The sequence below is a fragment of the Zootoca vivipara genome, chromosome 1, assembly GCF_963506605.1.
Source record: "Zootoca vivipara chromosome 1, rZooViv1.1, whole genome shotgun sequence".
NCBI classification, from domain to species: domain Eukaryota; kingdom Metazoa; phylum Chordata; class Lepidosauria; order Squamata; family Lacertidae; genus Zootoca; species Zootoca vivipara.
Window position 1 is genome coordinate 118,079,394 of NC_083276.1, and position 25,009 is coordinate 118,104,402.

General features: G+C 44.9%; 1 protein-coding gene across 1 annotated transcript; it reads left to right on the forward strand.

The window, feature by feature from the left end:
- Positions 1-44: 44 nt before the first annotated feature.
- Positions 45-17,869, forward strand: CFAP210 (cilia and flagella associated protein 210). Its single transcript, XM_035113100.2, has 9 exons — positions 45-191; positions 2,452-2,666; positions 5,537-5,710; positions 7,736-7,929; positions 9,747-9,903; positions 10,250-10,389; positions 12,037-12,229; positions 12,743-12,907; positions 16,337-17,869. Exons 1-9 carry the CDS (start codon positions 110-112, stop codon positions 16,673-16,675), a joined length of 1,659 nt encoding a protein of 552 aa, XP_034968991.2. The 5' UTR covers positions 45-109; the 3' UTR covers positions 16,676-17,869.
- Positions 17,870-25,009: the final 7,140 nt, after the last annotated feature.

Below are 25,009 nucleotides of genomic sequence, written 5' to 3' on the forward strand. Positions count from 1 at the left end.
CGTCGCGTCACTTCCCTCCCGCCGTTGCCTGGCAACCACCGCACGCGAGCTAAGGCCCCGAGTCGCGTCGTCGCGCGTCGGCGGCGGACGCGGCCGGTCGCCTCCCGCCATGAAGGGCTCCGCCGCCGCCGCCGCCGCCCGCCAGGCCGAGCTCGTCAGGAAGCGCCGAGGGCAGGAGCGCCAAGCCATGCGTGCGTGTGTGTGAGGGGAAGGAGGCGCTGCTTGGGTGTCCGAGGAGAAGGGCGGCCGGGCGGTCCCGGTTGATGCGCCTGGACCCGCTGCCAGTTGAGCCTCCTCCTCATGAGGGTCGACGCCTTCGCCTTGGCAAAATGCGGGGCGGTGGGGGGGGCGATTTTTCCTCTGTTGTCTTTCTATCCTTTATCTTACTGCTGGGTTGTTGAAACAAAATTAAAAAATTCCTTCAGTAGCACCTTAAAGACCAACTAAGTTTTTATTTTGGTATGAGCTTTCGTGTGCATGCGCACTTCTTCAGATGCTGGGTTGTTGGTCAGTCAAAAGAGATTCAGTGAAATCAGAATCGGTGGGTTTGTCAGCAAGAGATGGCTGCAACACGGTATGCATGGAGCTTTTTTAGAGTGCAGTGTTGAAAACAATTTTTAATTGAAGGAATTTTTATTTTATGATGTATTTTGTGTTGGGTTTTTTTTATCTTGGATTTTTATGCTGTGAACTGCTCCGAGATCTTCAGGCGAAGGGGTGGGATACAAATCGAATGAATGAATGAGGCTGCCCCTGAAGATGGAGATTTCAGCTTTGCTGTTTGAATTTAAAAGCTGTAGTTAGCAGGAAAATGACACTTACATGTCATTTGGGTGCTGCTACCTGATGTTAGGAAAGATGGAGGGCACAAGGAGAAGGGGACGACAGAGGATGAGATGGTTGGACAGTGTTCTCGAAGCCACAAACATGAGTTTGACCAAACTGCGGGAGGCAGTGGAAGACAGGAGTGCCTGGCGTGCTCTGGTCCATGGGGTCACGAAGAGTCGGACACGACTAAACGACTAAACAACAACAACTTACTCCAGATGGGGTCTTCCCTATCCTCAGAGGAACTGTGGCTTATATTCTAAACATTTCATTTTTGCCCTGCTTCCCTGCTATCAGCATTTTCATTGATGTGGCCTTAACTGAGATAGGCTTAAGGTGGGGTGTCTGGGAAAATCTTAAATACTGTACCTTATTTCCTAAACAGTTTTCTAGCGCCTCATAACAGAATACTAGATAGGGACCTTTTGCCACTTCTGTTTTCAGGTCTTAATTTCCTTCACATAGCCAATGGCCCCTGGGAAATGTCATCGATGTTGTGGTTATTCCACTATGAGGAATCACTAAGGCTGAATCTTATATTGCTGGGGTCACTGGTGTGACAGCTGTAGGCATAGTGACACCATTGGGGACCTACTTCCTTGGTGGCTGTGAAGCCTCTGAGCACCCACAAACCCCGTCATGAGGAGGAGAGGGTAGCTCTCTTCGAACCCCCTGGTGGGAAAGTAGCAGGAATGATTGAGCTGGAGAAGGGCAAATAAAAGCTGCCAGAGAGGGTGGTGCCCATGGCACCCTCCCAAAATACAAAATGTACCCAATGGCCCCAATATTTTGACAAATCCTGTCCGTAGTCATTTATTTGGGAATCAGGGCCGTCTTCAGCAGATGTGGCGTCAGGGTGCAAAAATCCGCCCAGCGTCCCCAAATTACCTTGGATCATGTTGGGGTGGCTGTAGCTGCGCACTGCCAGCCATGGGGGGTGGGAAACTCCCCCATGCAGCCCACAGAGGCTTGGGAGTGAAGTTGCGCCCCTCCCAAGCCTCCTCGGGAGGAGATTAATCCTCGCAGAGGTTTGGAAGTGAAGTTGCACCCCTCCCAAGCCTTGGGAGAAGAGCAATCCCCGTAGAGGCTTGGGAGGGAAGCTGCGTGCCTGTCAGCCATATGGTTGGCAGGGCGCAGCTTCCATCCCAAGCCTCTACGAGGATCGCTCTCCTGAGGAGGCTTGGGAGTGAAGCTGCATGCCCGTCAGCCTTATGGTTGGTGGGGCACAGCTAGTGGGCATGCAGGGAAAGGGGAGGCTGCCGGCAAAGCCGCACAGTTTCTCCACTTGCTGGGGCACCCCTGAGAGGCTGGCGCCCTGGCGCAACGCACCACTAAGCCCTATGAGAAAGACGCCTCTGCTGGGAATAAGTCCCCCTGACCTCTGAAGTGTTCTCAAGCATCTCAGCAGACCTATAAGGTTTTAATCCTATGAACGTTTACATGGGAGCATTCTTGCTGAAACCAGAGAAGGAACATGTTTTTAGGGTTGCAGTGTGAAGATGTCTCCATCATACAGCGTGCCCAGGGTTGCTATCTCAACCTGGTATAAAAGCATGATCGTTTAGCCCAGAAGGTGAAAGAGTTGTAAGCGGCATTTGACAGAAAACTTTTTTTCATATCTAGCAAATGAAGATGATGTTGTGGAGGGAATATTTCTTCCGGTGGGAGTAGATCTTCGCCAAATAACTATACTCCCAAAAAAAGAATGGGAGAGGATTCACGATAGCCTCACTGCCCCAGCAAGAGAAGCAGCCCGGATTCGTGCTGAAAGGAAGGAGCGAAAAGATCTGCACTTAAAGTCTCAAGCACTTGTGAAAAACTGGCATAACACTATTGCAGTAAGTGACACACATACATTTCAATGCCTGTGGAATGTTTATGACAGTCCTGGTTGTATTTCTATCCTTTTTCTTACTACTGGGTTGGTCAGTCAAAAGAGTTTCAGTAAAATCAGAATATGTGTGTTTATCAGCAATAGATTACTGCAACATGATTTACATGGGGCTGCCTCTGAAGACGGTTCGGAAATTTCAGCTGGTGCAGAATTCGGCAGCCAGGTTGCTCACCGGGGGAAGATGGATTGAGCATATAACAACAATCCTGGCCCCTACTGTACTGGCTGACAATCAGTTTCCTGGCCCAATTCAATTTGCTGTAAAGCCTTAAATGGTTCAGGACCACAATGCCTCAAGGGGAACCTCTCTCCATATGAACCTACCTGGACTCTGAAATCATCTTCTGGGGTCCTTCTTCATATGTCTTCTCCTTGAGAGGTCTGGAGGGTGGCAACACAAGAATGTTCCTTTTCTGCAGTGGTTCCCCTTTGTGGAATGCTCTCCCCAGGATGGCTTGCCTGGCACCTTCATTATTTATCTTTAGGTGCCAGCCAAAAATGTTCTTTATAACCATGCCTTTGACTGATTAAACATTCTATGGCCTTTTAAATATGTTAGTTGCAGGGGGTGGTGGGGGTGTTGGTTTGATTTTGTTTTTTATTTACCGTAGGTATCTTGTGTTCTCATTTTGTATTTTTATGTTGTAAATCTCCCCGTGATCTTCAGATGATTTAATAAATAATAATGATGATAATAATGATAATTTTATAGTGTGAGCTGGGAAGTCCTGGGTTCAGAACTCACCTCAACCATGAATTTTTCAGGTCAACTCATATTGCAATAGATAAAAAATAACACTGATTTACTATGCAGACAGTTGAGCACTTTTTACATGTATAGGCCCCACTCCTCAACCAGAAAGCTCCCAGAGGAGCTTACAAATGGATAAAAATAACACAGCCCCTGCCCTCAGGTTTGCAGACTAAAAAAAAATGACAAAATAGGAAAATGGGATATGGTGGGGATCAAAGAAAAGACACATACTCAGGCGCCATGAACTTAAAGGTACAAGTTTTTTTAAATTAACAGATTGGATGGATATAGGCTGATCATCGTTTGTTTGTTGGTTTGTTGGTGGCTCCTGGGAAATAGCCTGGCAACCCAACCTACCTGGAAGTGACTGCAATGCAGCCAGAAGTTGTTGACCTTACTGGGTCATCTCCTGGGGCCTAAATGAAATCTGCCAACACTTTGTGGCATCATAGCAGGTAGGCTCATGGCTCATAGACGCCCAGTACCGTCATCCTCAGATCAGATAGTCCTGCTCCTCACAGGACAAGCCTCTGTGAAGGGGAGGGGAGAAGTCAGCCCAGCCGGCGAAAACAGCAGTGGCTGGTGATGGCAGATCCTTGCTCTCTGCTGCTCATTCTGCTGAGTATTAGTGTCATTGATGCTAGTTTAAACAACAACATTCTGATCCCCATCATCATCATCATCATTTTAAATTTGTATGCTGCCTTTCCACAGTTAAAAACAATGCCCAAGGCGGCTTACAACATGACAAGATTTACACAATTACAAAAGTCACAAACAATATATAAACCACATCAAAAAATACACAACCAAATGGAAAACAATTTCCACATAAATCGAAATCTTAAGATAAGAATACAGCATTAATACAGTTTAAAATGACATAGGTAAAAAATAACAGCAATTTAAACAGCGGTGGCAGCAGTCCTTCATAGAACCCATCAGGCCTGGAACAGGTGGTGAGTGGCAGGACTTCAGGTTTCTTTTGGAACACACGGGCCCATAGAGCTACAAGTGGAAGAGCAGCCCATGCCTTGCTTGCAGGGCGGAGGAATATTTTTGTAGAAATTTCAGCTTTTCTTAACACAGTTGGCACTGTTGGGTACTGTTGGCAGTGTTTACATAAATGATTACAAACTCTTTTTATAAATGCTGTGATTCAAGGACTGGGAAAATATAAGCATTTCCCCGGAGATTGTATCAGCAACATTGGGTGCCTTGCTTGGTGTCATAATGTGCAGCATGTGTGTGCCAGAGCAGTGGGTTATATGTAAAAGAAATGTTAGTAGTTAGTAGTTTATAAATGAACAAATGCCTGTTTACTACTCTAGACTAAATGTCTTAGTTGAGTACTTCATTACAATGCATCATGCAAGGAAGTTGGGTGCATAGGGTTATGGGGAGGGGTAGTACCTCTGCTGGGGTATGCCTCATACTCCTTCTGGGATTGTTTATCCACCTTTGGTCCCCACTCTGCCCTCAGCTCACCTGTGGCAGCAGCGGCTTCAACTGGCTGGATAAACCAGGTGTGGGTAGCCGATGGGTCTCAACCCCTGGGTGAGTTAGGGTGTGCAAAGACAGGCTCTGGCAGATTGAATGGATGAGACTAATAGTGGGTCCAGTTGTCAAGAAGGCAGTTTCTATATGTGCTATAGAGGGACATGAGGACAGATGAGGCTTGTTAACCTGGGAAGGTAGCCCATCTAGGAGAAGGAAAAAACTGATCCTAAACCTCTACTGCCTTATGGGATATCTTCAGGAGAAGAAAAGGCTAAGAAGTAAACCCTGCACAAAGCTGGAGTGGTGTCCCTAAGATGGTTGGCGCCTTGTATGATTCTTTTTCTTTGGACCAGATCAGCTAGGCTGAAAGGGGGGCGGGATCTTGTTGTCTGGGCAGCACAAGACCTCTATACACACTGCCCAGGCTTGTGCCCCAAGGAGGTCACTTTGGTGCTGCTAACACATCAGTTTGACTTCATCCCCAGAGATGGACTTCATTTTTGCTCGAGACAGACAGATTGCAACAATATTGAATGAATGAATGAAATATTGCATTGCAGGGTATGGCACAGGCAAAACTGGTAGCCAAGAAAGAACGTCAGGAGAGGGATGAGGAAGAAAAAAGAAAAATTGACCTGGAAGAAGCAAAGTATGAAGCACAGAAGCGAAAAGAGGCAGTGGAAGAATCCAAACTCTATCAGTACTACCAGAATGAGAGAGTGAAAGACTTCCATGTAACATTTATTATTATTATTTCACTTTAATGTGGGGGATATGTTCCAACATAGGAGCTGTATTAAATGAGGGAAATAGGCACAATCAAAATGGCTGTTAATAAGCTTTGCTTGGGATCAGAAGAAGCCGAGAGGAGCTGGGGAAACATTGTCTAATTAGACAGTAAGCAATGGGGGGGGTAGCATTCCCATCAATAAAAAACCTGCTATCAGGTAGCCCTCTTAACAAATTTGAAAAACTGGTTTCATTGACACAGATCATTAACATTGGAAGAGGGTAATAGCTCTGTGTGAGGCCATGAGAACCAGCTTATGCCTTTCTTTGCAAAGCGGGCCAGTCACATCCCAAACTGTCCAAGAATCGCTGCCACCCCCCACCTCATCTTAATGTGTATAGGCCCCAGACAGGAGTGGGTTCCGAGGCTATTGAAGAAACACTGGTACGGGGACTCTGAGATAGCATCCTGTTTATTTGACCTTCCCCAGTTGAAAGAAACTTGCTTTCCTCCATCAACTTGTTTGATGAAGCAAGCAGAGCCAGCACCCAGCTCTTTGCCTCTACCCAGAGATCAGAGCAACCTGCTTTCCCCTGTTGGCTCCAATCCCTATATCTTTGTGGCATGAACCAAGTGACTTAGGCTCATGGGTCCCATCCCCCCCTAACCTTATGAGTTGGCAAACTTCTCTAATTATATAACATTTAAACCTATATCTCAATGATACTTTCCACTAGTAAGATTGAACCATATATCTAGGACAACAAGCAATATATGCTGGCTATGTAAAGCAACAAGTGCAGATATGTATTATATTTTTTGGACTTGTCCCAAAACGAAGATTCTTTGGATTGAAATATGTAAAAGAAATTGATGTTATAGCAGGGTATACATTTCTAATGAACCCACATACCCAATATTGTTTGGGTATGTGAAAGATCGCATTTTAACAGACAATGGAGAAATGGTCATAAATTTATTCACTGTTGCTTGTATAACTATTAGCTCCTAAGTGAAAAGAAGAAAAAACTCCTATCAGCAGAGAACTAGGTAATCAAAATATGGGAGGTTGTAAATATGATAAAATCGAGAAACATGGTCAGAGTTAGAAAAGGAAGACAACCTCATGATCATTTTATAGAGTAACTAGCTGGTCCTGCCACGCATTGCTGTGGCTCAGTCTGTTAAATGGAGCCTCAGATTCCCCCTTCAGACTCCCCTCACCTTCAGAGACCCCCTGTTTTACGTGTGTTCTGTTTACACAGGCGCATCCCTGTGACTCCCCCCCCCTGTCCCGACCCATGACCCATCCCAGCCCCTCCTCCCCCCACCCCCCACCCCCGGCTCATCCCTGTGATTGGCCCCACCCTGTCCTGACCCATGACCTATCCCACCCCTCCTCCCCCCATCCCCCACCCATGCGAGCCCCCAGCTCCACTCGGCCCAGTCTGCAAAGCTGAGCTGAGATGCTGTGTAGAGGGAAGCTTTCCTACGTGCAGTACCAGTGTAGCCGTCGCTAGAGGGCGCTGTTTTGCAACCTCTCCTATGCTCCCAGCATTCACTTTTGTCTGAATTGTGAGTTCTGGAACATGTGGTTTTTAGGGTTTTACCTGGCCCAGGTGTGACATCTGTCTACGCAAACGGTATGGGCTTGCTCTCGTAGTCACATTTGACTTTGTGTCCAAATTTGAATGCAATCGGTCAAGTGGTTTCGTTGAACATTGGATACGAACACACATGCTCAGTTTACATTTTTACACATATAGATTGAATTTGTTTATAATATATTGGAATAACAAAGCACAAGACAATATACAGTAAACCAACACATGTTATTAAGTATCATGTAACTTAACTTTCAGAGTTCTCACTCTTAACCCATTAGAAATTATCAGCCACTGTTGTTAAGGGGAAACGTCATTTGTATAATACATCACTGGTGCATCGTTTCTTGTTTTAAAATATTGTTTGTTGTTTAAATAAAGCAATAAAAAGAATCCCTATCAAACGTTGCAATTTTATTTTGCAGAGAGCCCTCTTGCTTACCGAATGCATAAAAGAAAGAGATGCTCAGATTGAATTTAAAAAGGTAAAAGAAAACCTGTACCGCTGCAAAGATGAAGAAGTAGAACGTGAACGCCTAAAAGCCATACGAAAAGAGGAGGAAAAGATCAGAGAGAACCATAGGAAGAGAGTGCAACTCAGCAAGGATCATCTGGAACAGTAAATAGAATTAGCAGAGCTCTTTTTTCAAGCCCACAGAATAAAATAAATGTGTCATTTCTGGCGTAAGCACATTTGCCCCATAAAGCAACAACATAGAAACTGATCTGTTTTAACATTTGATGGGGGATGGGGCAGGAAACCCCACGTGTTCACTGTTATTCTTCCAATAGTGTTTGGGGAAGGGCCGTAGCGTATGTTTTTGCGTGCGGAAGCTCCCAGGTTCAATCCCTGGCATCTCCAGAGACAACCGTGCCTAAAATCCTGGAGAGAGCTGCTGCCACCACTCCACGTAGACCAGGGTTCCCCAAACGTGGGTCCCCAGCAGTTTTTGGACTATAATTCCCATCATCCCTGACCACTGGTCTTGCTAGCTAGGGATGATGGGAGTTGTAGTCCCCCCAAAACAGCTGGAGACCCAAGTTTGGGAAACCCTGGTGTAGACAGTCCTAAGTTAGATGGACCAATGGTCTGCGGTGCTTGATTTTGACAACTCCTGCTGCATTAGTGCCTGGGCAGATAAATATGAAAGAGAGATGGTGATTTAAGAAACCAAAACAAACCATATTGGACTATGTTCTGAATTAGCAGCTGTAACTCCTTACTCCCTCTCACTGCTGGAAGGAAGTTGTACTCCAAGTACTATTTGCCCTGGGACTCCGGAAGTGAGGGAGAGGCCTCTGCCGCTAGTCAACAGAATAAGGACCTTCGCAGGGATGCTGCATCTCCTCTCTCTTAGGAAGAATACAAGTGGCGAGTTGAAGGCCAGCCTGGCCTCAACCATTGGCCAGATGATGATGATGATGATGATAATTTATTATTTATACCCCGCCCATCCAGCTGGGTTTCCCCAGTCACTCTGGGAGGCTCCCAACAGATTAAAAACAGAATAAAACATCAAATATTAAAAACCTCCCTAAACAGGGCTGACCTCAGCTATCTTCTAAAAGTCAGATAGTTGTTTATTTCCTTGACATCTGATAGGAGGGCGTTCCACAGGGTGGGCGCCACCACGGAGAAGGCCCTCTGCCTGGTTCCTCCCCCCCCCTCCTTGAATGAAAGAACACTCAGCTCCAACTGCAAGCTGATCTGAGAGTTCAGAATTAAATGGCTAAGGACCGCAATACCTCAAGGACCGCCTCTTTCCATATGAACCTACCGGACCCTGAGATCATCTTCCGAGGCTCTCCGTGTGCCTCCTCGAGAGGTCCGGAGGGTGGCAACATGAGAACAGGCCTTCTCTGCAGTGGCTCCCCGTCTGTGGAATGCTCTCTCCAGGGAAGTTCACCCAGCACCTTCATTATATACCTTTAGGCGCCAGGCAAAAACATTCCTTTTTAACCAGGCCTTTGGTTGATCCAATTTGCATCCTATGCCCTTTTAAATTTTGTTGTTGTGGTGGTGGTGGGGAGGGGGGCTATTGGGTTGTTGTTTTTATTTTTATTAGGTTTCTTGTGGCTTTATATCTTGATTTTATTCTGTGAACTGCCCTGAGATCCCCGGGTATAGGGCGGTATATTAATTCAATAAAAATATAATAATAATTGAGAGGAAGGCTACCCTAGCCTCTGCTTATCAGCCAGAGGAGCAAGGGCACCTGTAGGAATTTTCATTTTCTGAACTGTTTTAATGTTTTAAAAATTGTATTGGAGATAATTTGATTGAAAAGTGGGGGTACACCTTTAGAGATAGAGAAAAAAGAAGTCCTGCGAATAACCGCGATCCATCTGTACCAGTCTTCTTGAGCATCCAGAACTTCTGCCAATTGTAGAGGAACTTTAGACATGGCTCACTGACAAATCTTTTCTATGTTTTAGGATAAAAGAGCATGAACGTCTAGCAGCACTAAGGAGGCTGGAAGACAAAAGGGAAAGGGCAGAGATTCAGGAGCAGGTCCGGCTAAATCAACAGGAAGTGCTGCAGAAAGAGCAGGAGGAGCGTGAAGACAAACTCAGGCGTAGAAAGGAGCATCAGGTATTAAATGGGAGCTAGTAGCCAAATGTATGGAACTTGGGATCTGAAAAAACGCATTTCAGTTTCCATTCCATAGGGACTTTGAGTTGGTGCTTAACTTGGACAAATGACCAAATTACTCACAGGCTTGCTTATGACAAAACGGAGGGGAAGTTGGTTTCTGGTGCTTAGGCCAAGAGCTTATGTCATTGCTTTTCAGATATTACTTTGTAGGGGAGCCTTTAGTTCAAAGGTCAGGAGAGAGGCTGCCTCCATGCACAATTTTGTTTGGATAGGTGGTTGTTAGGGATGCGGTAAACAAAACACACATTCTGAGGTTTTTGGTTGTTGTTGTTGTTGTTTAAAGGCACATGTTGCTGACCAGGTGACTCTCAAGGCTATCGAGAAGCAAAAAGAAGAGGAAGAGGATGATAAAGTCCGAGCACATTATAAAGCAAAGCGAGCTATGGCTAAGCTGACAAAAGCAAAAGAAGATGAAATGCACAGGTAGGCAGAATGTGAGCGGGAAATGGAAACACATTACCCAAATAAAACAAGGCACAGTTTTCTTGCATTATGAGTTATTATGGTAGAGACCCCATCTCGCACACAGAGATACTATGAAAGGAAAGTAACACTGCGACAATTCTTGCGTCAGTGCCAGCGTTTCCGCTTGCTTGATGAACAATCCCCCCTCTTCCCCATCATATTCTTCTGGGGGTTCTTCTTGGTCCCAACAAAGCCAATTTCAGGGGAACCGGGGGTGGGTGGGGGTGGGGAATCCTGTTGCACTAATAGAGGTGCTTGGTTGGCCTCTGCTAACAGGACATGTTTGTTGAATCCTGCCCTGTGGGACCAAGGACTCTCAATTCAGTTTTACTCTGCTGCGAACTTTTTTATTTTATTATCTTATTTTATCTTATCTTATTTTATTTTATCTTATTTGACTGATAACATTTGCATCCTGCCTTTCTGTCATCACAGAACCCAAGGCAGCATACAAGCAATCTCCCAACCTTGCCAAGCAATCTCCCAACCTTGAGATCACTGATTTGAGACAACGTTTTAAAACTTTTTTAGACTGCCATGCCTGCTGCCCTGGGTGTAAGGGCAGGATACAAATCAATCAATCAAACAAACAAATGTGCCCGCAGACCTGCCTAGGAATCAATATACTGTAAGAGATTAATATTATACAGAGAAACTCTAAGGCACGTATGGGAAATAGCATGCAGCCAGTGGGCCAGATAGTTACCTCGGTGATGTACTGTGGGCCATTCTGACAGGTGTCAATCACCCGACGTCACAAGTGACTCCAAGCAAACTAGAATTCCTTTGCAGGTGCCGCTTGAAGTGCAACCGCAGAGAAATATTCTTCTGTTACTAGCTTCAATTCAAGCCGGCCCGTCAAAGAGATACTTGCACTTACAGCAAACTGTGTTTGGGGCTTGCTGCAAGTGCAGATTCCAGCTAGCTTGCGAAGCCCACTTCAGGCAAGCACCAACTCCATAGTACATCTGGCCCCAGTGGGCTGACTGTAAGCACTAGTCAGCTGATTGATGTTGACCACAAGCCGACTTTGGGTAGGCATCAACAGGTAGGAAACACTGTAGTACATACAGTATGTATGTATGTATGTATGTATGTATGTATGTATGTATGTATTTACAGGCAACTCCCGATTTACATTCTGGGTCATCACACACAATGGCAGAGTGCACATAAGCCCTCCTCCTTTTCCGGCCACATCCGGTTTGCTGCGATGTGTGTGTGCACAGTCGTGCGCCAATTGGACGCGTGTAAATCAGCTGTTGCTTGTATTAACTTTCCATTCTGCCCTTCCCCTGAGGATCACAGGGCGTTAGGCTTCCTGTCACCACCAAGCAGCTGAAGATTGCTGACAGCAAGCCTCCCTCACCGAGGAACACCTGGGAGCATTTTAAGGCTCCTGATTTCTCCTTGGCAGCCAGCTCTCCACCTGTCTGGCACCAGATGTCATGTATGGGTAGAGATACAGAGCACCAGTCCTTCCTCTGATTGGCATAGAGGAGTGTGGTTTTATCCAATTTGGTAGTTTAATCAAGGCATGCTCCAGGCCTCCCCTCACAGCACGCAGTTGATGAAACTCTGGCTCTTATGGCTGAACCATTGCAGGTTAATGGAGGCGCACAGAGACAACATTACTAGCCGCCTCCTGGCTTATATGAAAAAGGAGGCTGATGATGAAGATGAGCGTATCGCTAGGGACATTGCAGAGACGGACGCGCAGCTGGAGAGAGAACGCAAAGAAAAAGAAGAAAAGAACAATGCTGAACTGAAATCCATCAAAGAGCACAGAATGAATGTGGTAAGAAAAATAAAATGAAACACGCTTTTCTGTTTTACCGTTTCTTATTTATTAGTTGGAATGGAATCCAGCATTGGGTCAGCAGAATTCTGCTTGCACAACTGGATTTCACTTTTACCTCTTCCCCCATGCACCCCATAATAGGCTTCAGAGGATCCCCCAGCCATGTAGAGCAGATTTTGAGGGTATGTGGGAGGCCACAAGGGAGGGAGAGAAAGGTGAAGTTGCATTGAGAGAGCAGAAGTTCAGTTTGTAAGTGGACAGCGTTGGATGCAACCTTTAGTCTAAAAAAATAGACTTCTTTTACAATGGCGCTGTGTTTCTGAGCAGCTTTCATGAAGGCAAGTTCCGTTAAAATAGTGGGACTGGCTTACACATAAAAGTATTTAAAAGTTGGATGCCCAGAATATCAAAATTGCATATATGTAACTCTTAATGTTACTAGCAGGTTAGAGAGTCATCAGATGTTAGGCTTCACTACCACAGGATAAGAACTGGCTTGTGTTGTTATAGATTAAAAGGAAAGAAGAGAAAGCAAAACAGGACAGACTAGAGGCTCAAGAAATACTTCGTGGACAAATAGAAGCAGATCGGATTTACCAAGAACTGGAGAAAGACAAGAAACATAGAAATCATTGTGCAAACTTAAAATTGCAAGAAACCCATGTCATGCAGATAGTAAGTATGGGCATTAAGTTTGCAAAGTATTCTTCTTTAAAAAGGGGGAAAATGGAATATGACTTGTACATTTCTGTCCAGTGCTTGAGAGGGCAATCTTGAGTGAGAAAACTGCCCTCTGGACCTGCAAATGGATGGTCCCAGAGACAGGCTTCCTCTGTCTCCAGATGACAAACGCCTTAGAGGAAAAAATTCCTTCAGTAGCACCTTAAAGACCAACTAAATTTTTATTTTGGTATGAGCTTTCGTGTGCATGCACACTTCTTCAGATACTGAAGAAGAAGTATCTGAAGAAGAAGTGCATGCTTCTGAAGAAGTGTGCATGCACACGAAAGCTCATACCAAAATAAAAACTTAGTTGGTCTTTAAGGTGCTACTGAAGGAATTTTTTTTATTTTGCTTTGACTCAGACCAACACGGCTACCTACCTGTCTTAGAGAAAGAAACCTTGCGTCCTGTCAGAAATCAAAACCGGGAACATCATCACTGTAGTGTAGTAAACAGAGGCTTGGATCCTGAATATCATGAGCAGAAAACTCACAGAAGTATTCTTCCTTCCTTCCTTCCTTCCTTCCTTCCTTCCTTCCTTCCTTCCTTCCTTCCTTCCTTCCTTCCCTCCTTCCTTCCTTTTTCCGTCTCTTGTCTCTCTCTCCCTCCTCTGCATGCCATTCCTCTCCAGAGGGTTATAGGGGTCCTGCACAGTGTAGGTTTCTGGGGCATTGCCAGAGGAAGGGGGGAATGTCCCAAAATCAGATGAGGGGGATCTTCCATGTTTTGAAAGTGTAGGTGATATTTTAAATACAGTGGTACCTCGGGTTAAGAATTTAATTCGTTCTGGAGGTCCGTTCTTAACCTGAAACTGTTCTTAACTTGAGGTACCACTTTAGCTAATGGGGCCTCCTGCTGCCGCCGTGCGATTTCTGTTCTCATTCTGAAGCAAAGTTCTTAACCCGAGATACTATTTCTAGGTTAGCAGAGTCTGTAACCCGAAGCGTACCACTGTATTTAAATAGACAAAAATTGACAGGTTCCCTGTTCCCAAGTGGCAAACAACAGTGGCAATGAATGAAAGAGACCGCGTGAGTGCAAGGAGGGAAGAAAATAGACAAATGCCATTACAGATACTTAAAGCTTAGTTTAATCACTTGATTAAACTGGGATTCTCAGCATGCTGAATTTTAGATTCAGTAGTTAATGTTGTACTTGTGTCCCACTCACAATGTTTATTGACTTCATAGAACAAGGATTGCACCCACACAATACCATCTAGTGCTTTAGTCGTGTGCTTATTATTATTATTATTATTATTATTATTGAGGGAATCAGGACATCTATAACTTTATAGTTTCAGTTTTAATCTATATATATAAAAATGTAAAAATCGTGAAACTGTGTTTGACACTTTTCTCCGTAACCGCTTGACCGATCGTCCTGAAATTTTGACACAACGATCCAGGCCACTCCTAGAGCGTTGTTGGGGGCAAAAATCCCTCAAATCACACACCTGCGCAGGTACAGAAATGCTTTTCCACCAACTCAAACAGCACGCTCAAGTGGCGTAATACCCTCCTCCACCCCCTCCCTTCCTGTGAAATCTAACTCACACCCACAAACCAAATGACATCATCATCAACCAAGCAACTGGAACACCAAGGCGGCCATTACCAGACCAACCACTACGCCTTTGTTTAATGTGGGCCCCTGACAGGCCCGGGGGGGGGGAACCCACAACAACGCACTTGGGGGCATGGCAAGGGGTTTTTACTTTACCATTTAGCACCACTAACCCCCCCCAAAAAAACCCACCAAAAAACCAACATTGCCAAGTGGAGGTCGGGGCCTGCCTGGGGGGGGGGGCACAGGACACAGCACAGCCTTTGATTTATGTAGGCCCCTGCACGGCAAGGGGTTTTTACTTTACCATTTAGCAACACTACCACACCGGTCATGGGGGGGGGGGGACAAACTGAATAGATCATGGATCGGGACACATGGGGCCAGTCACAGGGATAAGCCACAACAACACACCACACCCACAAACCCCGCCTCTGCCACGAGATCCTATAAAACAGGAGGCCTTTGCTCCATTTTACATACTAGGCCTCAGGTCTACAGCCCATTAAATACTATCCCAAATGGAGCCCTGGGTGGGAGGTGGGGGGAGGAGGAGCCCAAATAGGTCATGGGCTGACGTAGGGTGGGGGGGTAGATAACCCACATCAACACACTTGGGGGCACGGCAAGGGGTTTTTACTTTACAATTTAGCACCACTAAACCCCCCCCCCCCAAATCCACAAGACAAAAATAAATACCACCCTTAAAAACGTCCTGAGATACGCCGGTCATGGAGGGGGGGGGGACAAACTGAATAGATCATGGATTGGGACACATGGGGCCAGTCACAGGGATTAGGCACAACAACACACCACACCCACAAACCCCGCCTCTGCCACGAGATCCTGTAAAACAGGAGGCCTTGGCTCCATTTTACATACTAGGCCTCAGGTCTACAGCCCATTAAATACTATCCCAAATGGAGCCCTGGGTGGGAGGAGGAGCCCAAATAGGTCATGGGCTGACATAGGGTGGGGGGGTAGATAACCACCCCATTTACAATCCCCTACCTTCCCCTTGCAACTTCCTGGGTTTTTTATGGAACTGAAAAACTCGGGTACTTCAGAACGCACCTTTTATTGCCAGGCCCTTACAGGGCCCGGGCCAGGTAGATAATGTGGCCCTGTTTTTAACCCTTTTGTTACTTTTATCATTTTACTGATTGTGAATATGCTGACCGAGGCCCCCTTTAGATTCGGAGGCCCGCCCCAAGTGGCCCATATGACCCCCCTCCTTCTGTCTGGGCCTGTCTGTTGCTACGGGGCTATGGGGCATCGCTATTTGACACACACACACACACACACACACACACACACACACACACGGGTTGGGATTCTTTAAGTAGTTATCTGGGTCCCAGGGCACATCATCATCCCCTATCCTTAATCTAAATATATAGAAATGTTCACGATTCGTTCGCAGGGGCCAATGTATGGAGATACAGGGGGGAGGGGACAACAGAGGGCTCAGACAAAAGTAAATACTGGGAAATAGAACCCAGAAACTGACAACTCCTTCTCCAATGATGGGGGCCAATGTAGGAAGATACCGGGGGTAGGGGCCAACACTCCCCAGGAACAACAGAGGGTTCAGACAAAAGTGCATGCTGGGAAATAGAATCCAGAACCTATCCTACCGAAACACAGGGATGAGCCGGGGTGGAGGGAGGAGGGGCAGGATACGTCATGGATCGTGACAGGGTGGGGGGGGGGTGTCACAGGAAAGAACCACAGCAACGCGTGGCCGGGTCAGCTAGTATATTATAAAATTATTGTTGGATATACTTAAGATTTCCCTCCTCCCTTCCATTGCAGGTTGAAAAAAGGTTAAAAGAAGATCATGAGAAACAAGTGGAGGCAGACTATGTCAGACAAAAAGAACGCATTTTATTATTCAAGGAGCAGGAATTCCAGAAGTATGCAAAGAAAGTCATTGATGAGCAATCCAAGACTACTCGGAATCTTTACCCTCTTTACAAAGCACTCCATGAAGGTGACCGAGGTATAAACAGACCAGTTTTTGGAGAAAACGAACAGCCATGTGAGAAGCAGCCTACTAAGCTGCCGTTTATAGGTGACACAGCTCAAGAAATGAAATGGTTAAATGAATTTGAATATGGGCACACTAAGGGTCGGCTAGGTTTTTCATGGTAAGGAGAACCCTTCCGAATGCTACAGTGAAAGTAATGCATTCTTAAATAACCCCAAATTGTAGTAGAAAATTAGCAAGTTTAAGATGCCTTAATAAAGGTTGCAACCATCCAAATATTTTTATGTATAACTTTGAAAATTAAAAAAATTCTAATGATTTGTAGCATTTAGAAGTTCCAAAAAAGCCATTCACACCTTTCGATTCAATTTTATTTCAGGAATTTCTAGTCCTTTATTCCTTAAGTTTCTGCTACCTGTATGAACACCAAAAATAACACACACTTCGAGAACAAACTATTTGCTGTACCTCTTCCGTTTAAACTTTTTAGGCTAAAAGCATTAACTAGCCAAGTATTTGCCTCTTGATAGCCAAAATTCCACCCATGGCTATTTTTCTTTCAATAGCCAGCATGCCACTCCCTGATCCCAATCAAAGTTAGAACCCACCTACCCTCCATTGCACTGGTTATTTGTGAAAGAGAGAAACATCATGCAATGGAGGGACTGTGGCACTCAAAGTAGGGAGCCATATGCAAGGAAGTAACTAGTTGGGAACAGAGGTGCTTATCCTTTCCCTCACCCCCTTGACTGGGAAACCACATCTTGGGCCAGACGGAATCTAAAGTAGTTAGGGCTGCAGAATAAATGGAACAGGTAGACAGCATCTCTCCGGCTGCCTTCTGTTGTTCCCTTTCAACTGCCCCTCGCTGCTTTGCGTGTCAGATTGGGAAGTGCCATCAACTTGAAAGATTAAAAGGAAGTTGAGCAGTGGCTAGTTTTCTACAAAAGTAGGAATAGTTTGACCCTTAGTATAAGTCATGGACTATGTACCTATAGAACTTCTGTCACCCCTTCTTGATCAATCATCATCTAGCCTTTAAGCAATATTTTAATCAACAGATAACTAAGACCTCAGTATAAGTGCCTCTTTGATGAACAGTGAAAAGAAACAATAGTTTAAGTGTGAGATGGCTTACAACGTAGTAAAGGATAATTTCCAGCAATGCACTGTTTACTTGTAATAAAAGCTTTGTTATGACAACATTTTGCAGTTTTGGAGTTGACATAGTGCCCAGGGAAGAATATTCTTCAGTGTTGACTTTTATAAAGCAAGACTGTTTATAGAAATGCTTTGGAATCCTCTTTACCAAAAATGAATAAATAAAATGAAAACAAACTGCAGCATTTATTTATTACATTTCTGTCCTGCCTTTCCTCCAGGGAGCTAAATGCAATAAAAATGGGATCCCGAAATGGTTTTTCCCATCCAGGTACTGACCAGACTCAGAGCTACTTAACCTTAGCGTGGTTCGCTGCTTAAGGCCAGTTTAAATGGGATCCCCCTAACCCAATTAGTGTCATACCCCTGGTGCTGCAAAGGAGATATGCACACAAAATAAGTTTTCCTTTCAGGTTTGGGAATTGCTTGTACAAGGTGGGTGCAGCTATACAACTGGCATTGGAATTTTAGGCTTCACTTCACTTATCAAACCTTTATTAGGCATTATGCAAATAAAACCATAAAAGAGAAAATAACATATAAAAGCCTTGAAATATATATAAAAAGGCAGCAGTTGGCTACATACATACATACATACATACATACATACATACATACATACATATATATATATACATGTAGAATCAGTGGTTTTCCTTGTTAACCTGCTCCTTGGAGGACTGCTACCAAAAACTCGGCTACCCCCGCCGTTACCCTTTGGTCAGCGTCAGATAGGCAGAATCCCACACTTTCACCTTGCTGGGGTTCCAGACCACCCAAAAGAGGGGAGAGCACGCGTTGACGGAGCGTACTGTACAATGGGCAATGAAAGAGAATATGCTCTACAGTGTCCGGGACATTCATAGAACATCTGCAGAATCTCTTGTTTCTAGGAATGTGTTGGTATCTTCCCCTGACAAATGCCGAGGGAAAAACATTCAAACGGGCCAGCATAAAAGCCCTACGTTGGGCTGGGATTATTAATTTAGTGACGTAATTGGCTTTGCTATCTAAGATACTTAAATCATAGAATATGGGGGAGCAAATTTTGTTTACAGCTACCATAATATTTTGTCTCTCGACATCCTTTAGTCTAGTTAGGATATTATGGAAAATGTATTGCTCGTTAGAATTGTACAGGGGCTCCAGCTCGATGCCTAAAGATTCAATCTTTTTTTCAAGGTACTGATACCATCTTGATTTATAGGAGTCTTTGAGCAAATCAGCGAGCAGACTTGATGGGGGGCAGCGAAAATGGCAGCGTAACCAGTATTTTATTGAGGTGGTCCAGGCCCAATATTCCATTGTGTGTATGCCTATTTCTGCACACATTGTTTCATATTTGATCACAGTTGGGAGTCCAAGAATACGTCTCAGAAAGCTGGAGTGAATCTTTTTTAAATCACTGTTATATGCTTGGACCCATAGCGGGATTCCATAGAATATCTGGGATTGCACTTTTGCTTGAAATATCTGATTGGCCGCAGGAATAAATTGATTACCTTTCTGATAATAATAAAAACGGGCAACTGCTGATGAGGTGCACTTTGCCTGTTTTATGGCATTTGTGCGATGATTTGCCCACCCTAAATTGCTCTGGAATAAGATTCCCAGATACCTATAGATTTTCACTTGTTGGATTTCTTGCCCTCTTATTTTCCATTTCTCTAATTTCCAACCATTCGAGAAGACCAAATTTTTTGTCTTCTCATAATTTATAGAGAGTTTGTTACATTCTCAGTAAAGGATCAGAGAAGATATAAGACGTTTCAGACCCAAGCTCGTTAATGATAGTAGGACAGCATCGTCTGCGTATAATAAGAGAGGAACTGGTTTCTGATTAAGTTTAGGGGCATGTGATTCTATTTTTTGGAGGTGATCTGGCAAGTCTGATAAAAATAAATTAAATAGAAAGGGGGCAAGAATACACCCTTGTTTTACCCCTTTCGAGTTTGGGATGTCTGATGAAAGGTGACCTTTGGTGTTGAGTTTGACCTGACAGGTATTGGAAGAGTATAGATTTTGTATTAGAATCAATAAGCGCTGGTCAATTTTAGGCATCTACGGTAGTATTTGCACTGCATGTAGGTAACTTGTTAGTTGCATGCCTCTCAGTAAGGCACAATATGAGGCCACCTACAGGCAAGGTAGGGGGATCTACCTACTGGGGACCTCCCCTGGTATAAAGGGATACATTAGTTTGTGGTTTTAGTGATGTCACTCAAAGATAGTAGCTTAGCTTCAGAGTTCTATTTATTAGCAGCTGCCACAAGGCCAACCAGTTCAACAGCAAAGAGCCCATGGAAAATCTTGATGCTGAAGCTGGGGTACACCTCTCCACAAAGGCTGGGATTCAAAATCCTATTTTGTAGTAAAACAGGGTCCTTTGGGGATGCAGAACCTAAGGCATGCAAAGTGACATACAACAGAGACCAGGCCTACATTGCAGCCTATCGTATAGATGCTTGAGACAGCAGCGATTGTGGCTGAGACGTTGAACCACTTCATATAGCTGAAACAGGACCTCATTACTGCAAATGGTCTCTTAGAATCAAACTGTAAGAACAAAAGATTACAGATACGGCTGCTAGTCTGAATAGGACTTAACTTAGAGGCAACCCTTTGGATCAGGAGATTCATGACCCAAATAGAGAGAAAATTAGACAAGTAGGATCAATTATATATATCAGCTTACGAGAATAAGTCGTACTGCCATTTGACTTCCCTAGCTTGCTGCATTGCTGTAGACCAGGGCTTTCCAAACTTTTCATGTTGGTTTGACACACTTTTTTAGGCATTTCACGACACAGTAATTCAGTTTTACTAGCAAACCAGAGGTTCAATCCCTTTCCAGCCCTGGGAAGAGCAGAGGGAGCGTTTGTGCACACTGAAGCCGACACACTAATATGTCGCAACACACAGCAGTAGACTGTACTGCTGCTAGTTTCTAGTATCGGTGTCGTGTTTTCTGCCATGAGCAATGTCAAGCCAGCCCTTGCACATGACAGCCAGGAGCCCATGCCTTTTTCTGAGTGCAGCAGCAGCAGCAGCGCCAAGGAAGGGAAGCATGGTGCGGGCTCCTCCTGGGTGCCGTCCGTGGCCGCTCCTCCACGCGCTGCTCCTCCACGCGCTGCCGGGGTTGCTGTGGGGCCACCCGGAGCCTCCGTTCTGCCGAGCAGCCATCTGCTGCCTGCCCAGAGTGAAATGTGGGGGGTGGGGGCGCAGCAGGGGTCCTTGCTCCAAGGCGCTATATAAGCTTAAGACGCCCCTGCTGCCTTCAATGCAGCTTTCACTTGATGATCATATAGAATGAGTGGCTGAGAGTGTGAAGGCTGGCAGGCAGGGGCTAAAGTGTTCAATCTTTTAACCTCGTAGCGAGCAAAGAAGATGTTCAGCTCCTCTGCCAACGAATCATCAGGCTTAAACATATTCCTCATATTGCCCTTGTAGTTGGTTAGGTGCTGCAGTCCTTGCCACACTTGTTTCATGTTGTTATCGGCTAAATAATTTTCCACCTTAAGCTTATATTGTTGTTTTGCTGCCTTAATGCCTTTTTTGAGATTTGCTCTCGCCTCTCTGTATATGTCTATATTCCCTGCCTTAAAGGCTGAATCCCGGGTTTTCAGGAGTGTTCTTACCTCAGTAGTCATCCAGGGTTTACAGTTCCCATAGACTCTAATGCATCTCTTCGATGTTACATTATCGGCGCACGCTTTAATATAGGGAAGTGTAGCGTCTGTGTATCTATGCAGATTTTGATCTTCAAACACACTCCAATCAGTGCTCTCAAAACAATCCTGGAGCTGACTAAGAGCACCCTCTGGCCAAATTCTAACTGTTTTTATAACTGGCTGAATTCTTCTCCTGAGAGGGATGTACTTCGGACATACACCGGTCCTGAAAGACCTACATTGGCTCCCAGTACGTTTCCGAGCACAATTCAAAGTGTTGGTGCTGACCTTTAAAGCCCTAAACGGCCTCGGTCCAGTATACCTGAAGGAGCGTCTCCTCCCCCATCATTCTGCCCGGACACTGAGGTCCAGCGCCGAGGGCCTTCTGGCGGTTCCCTCGCTACGAGAAGCCAAGTTACAGGGAACCAGGCAGAGGGCCTTCTCGGTAGTGGCACCCACCCTGTGGAATGCCCTCCCACTAGAGGTCAAAAAGAACAACAGTTACCAGACCTTTAGAAGGCATCTCAAGGCAGCCCTGTTTAGGGAAGCTTTTAATGTTTGATGGATTTCTGTATTTTAATATTTTGTTGGAAGCCGCACAGAGTGGCTGGGGGAACCTGGCCAGATGGACGGTGTATAAATAAATTATTATTATTATTATTATTATTATTATTATTATTATTATTATTATTATTATTATATACAGTCGAAAAACTGAAGAATGGTCAGATGAGCCTAAGTGGGGGAAGGGGATTGCCCTGAATGCTTGTTTCAAATTGGAATACGCGCGATCTAGAATATTCTGCCCTCTATGTATGCCCTATACATCTGATGTATAGATGGTATCTTACGCCAGTGAAACTGGCGAAGATATATCATCAAAAGAATAATGAATGTTGGAAATGTAAAGAATCGGAAGGGACCTTTTACCATATGTGGTGGACTTGTCCCCGAGTAAAGAGCTTCTGGGATAAGATTTATAATGAGTTGAAGAAAGTGTTTAAAAACACGTTTCCTAAGAATCCAGAAGCCTTTTTACTCAGAATCACAAGGAAAGAATTGCCAAAGAAAGATTATTAAAAATTATTAAGATTTCTAGATCCAAATGATACTTTGAAATATTGGGAATGTGTGGTTAAAATGGATCAAGAAAATATTTATAATAAGCATCTTAGAAGAAGAAATGGTTTAAGAAGTAGAGAGTGCTATATTAGTTATAAATAGAAACGTGGAAGGTGGAAGGAGGAAGTCAACAGAGTAAGAAATATATTTGACAAATGTTAAAGAAATGTTTTTTCTTTTTTCTTCTGTTTTTTGTTTTTCTTTTGTTTTTTGTACTTATATTTTCTCATATTTTTTTCTGTATTTGTTATAAAACCAATAAAAATATATTTAAAAATAATAATAGAATATTCTGCCCTCTAGTGGGAAATTTCACAAACTGTTCAAACCTAGGAAATACTGTCTTCAGGCAGGCTTGATTGAAGTCCCCTGCCACAACAAGGGCACCCACCCTCTGGGTTGATTTGCTGCTGCCTAGAGATGATATCATATAGCTTAGAAAGTGCCGCGCTGACATTAGCATCAGGTGGAATATAAACAGCTATAATAATTAGGACAGTTAATTCTCTAGGCAGATGAAATGGCCGACATGTAACTGTCATCAATTCTACATCTGGGGAGCAATACGCGTCAGCTACTTTGCAGTTAACGCACCAACCATTGCCTATGTAAATACAGACTCCTCCGCCCCTAGCTTTACCAGAATCACAGTTTCTATCAGAGCGATAAATTACTCGATTTATCAGATCTACTGCCGCATCCAGTACTGCTGAATGTAGCCAAGTTTCTGTAATACTGTAATTACACAGCTCCTACGAAGAAGAAGGACCCAGGTGGCGCTGTGGGTTAAACCACAGAGCCTAGGGCTTGCTGATCAGAAGGTTGGCGGTTCGAATCCCTGTGACGGGGTGAGCTCCCATTGCTCGGTCCCAGCTCCTGCCAACCTAGCAGTTCGAAAGCACGTCAAAAATGCAAGTAGATAAATAGGAACCGCTACGGCGGGAAGGTAAACGGCGTTTCTGTGTGCTGCTCTGGTTCGCCAGAAGTGGCTTTGTCATGCTGGCCACATGGCCTGGAAGCTATACGCCGGCTCCCTCGGCGGCTCGGCCAATAACGCGAGATGAGCGCGCAACCCCAGAGTCGGTCACGACTGGACCTAATGGTCAGGGGTCCCTTTACCTTTACCTTTTACGAAGAAGCTTGCTTGCCGCCATCAGCAACTGTAATTTGTTAATTTTGTGGACGAGAGATCTGATGTTGGTCAGGAAGACGCTTGGCAGTGCTGCTCTGATGGGTCTTTTTCGAAGCCGGGTTAACAGACCAGCTCTGCAACCACGCTTTTGCTTTCGCTCTTTTCTCTTTCGCTTCTTCCAGCGCTTCCCCCTCCCAACGACAATCCATAGAGGTCTTGCTATGCAGTTTGGCATACAGTGGGACTTTGGAACTCTCTATTTTTCTTGCGAGCCCGATGTTTACCAGTTCTGTGCGTGAGTAGGTGAAGTATTGGGAGCTCAGAGCCGCAGCGTAAGAACGCGCCTCCATCTTGGAACACATGCGAGAAGGTGTTCGTTTTAGATAAGGGCATGAGGGAGGGGAAACAATACCCACGCAGTGTGAGTTGATAGGGTCTTAACAGTGCGCTACTGCATGATGACTGAATGTGCAGTGGAAATTCTTTCAGGGGAGGGGTTTAAAACTGGTTTAAAACTATTGGATACAATGGAATCTGCTTTGAGTCTCAAGGTGCTTTCAGGCAGGTCCTTACTGTGGGATTAATGCTTTCCATGCAAAAAAGGTAAAGGACCCATGGACGGTTAAGTCCAGTCAAAGGCGACTATGGGGTTGCGACACTCATCTCGCTTTTCAGGCCAAGGGAGCCGGCGTTAGTCCGCAGACAGCTTTCCGGGCCATTTGGCCAGCAGGACTAAACCGCTTCTGGTGCAATGGAACACCATGATGGAAAGCAGAGTACACAGAAACTCGGTTTACCTTCCCGTCGCAGTGGTACCTATTTATCTACTTGCACTGGTGTGCTTTCAAACTGCTAGGTTGGCAGGAGCTGGGACAGAGCAACGGGAGCTCACCCTGTACCGTGGATTCGAACCTCCAGCCTTCCAATCAGCAAGCCCAAGAGGCTCAGTGGCGTGGACCACAGCTTCACCCGCGTCCCGCTTCCCATGCAAGCAAATTTAGGGCAGCGTTTATTTAGGATTTTCTCTTTCTGAAAGGGGAGGCTCGGAGAAGTTTTTATAACTACGGTCAATGACCCATTTGCAATATCTCAACAACCTGTCTGCAAATTAAGCCATCCAAACATCCTCACTGAGTGATAAATCATAGATTTGTAGAGTTGGAAGGGACCAAAAGGATTATCTGGTCTACCCCTTACAATGCAGCCATCTTCCATGCAATGTGGGACTTGAACCCATGACCCCCTGATTGAGTCTCATGCTCCGTCCTCTCGGATATCACAGTGAGGACATAGGTGCTTCACATAGTTTACAGCAGCCAAAGCAAAAATATATGAAGAAATGATTTGGCTGTATATTTCAGGCTACTCAAAATGTATCCTGTTTCCCTTTCTCTTCTAATTTCCATTGCATT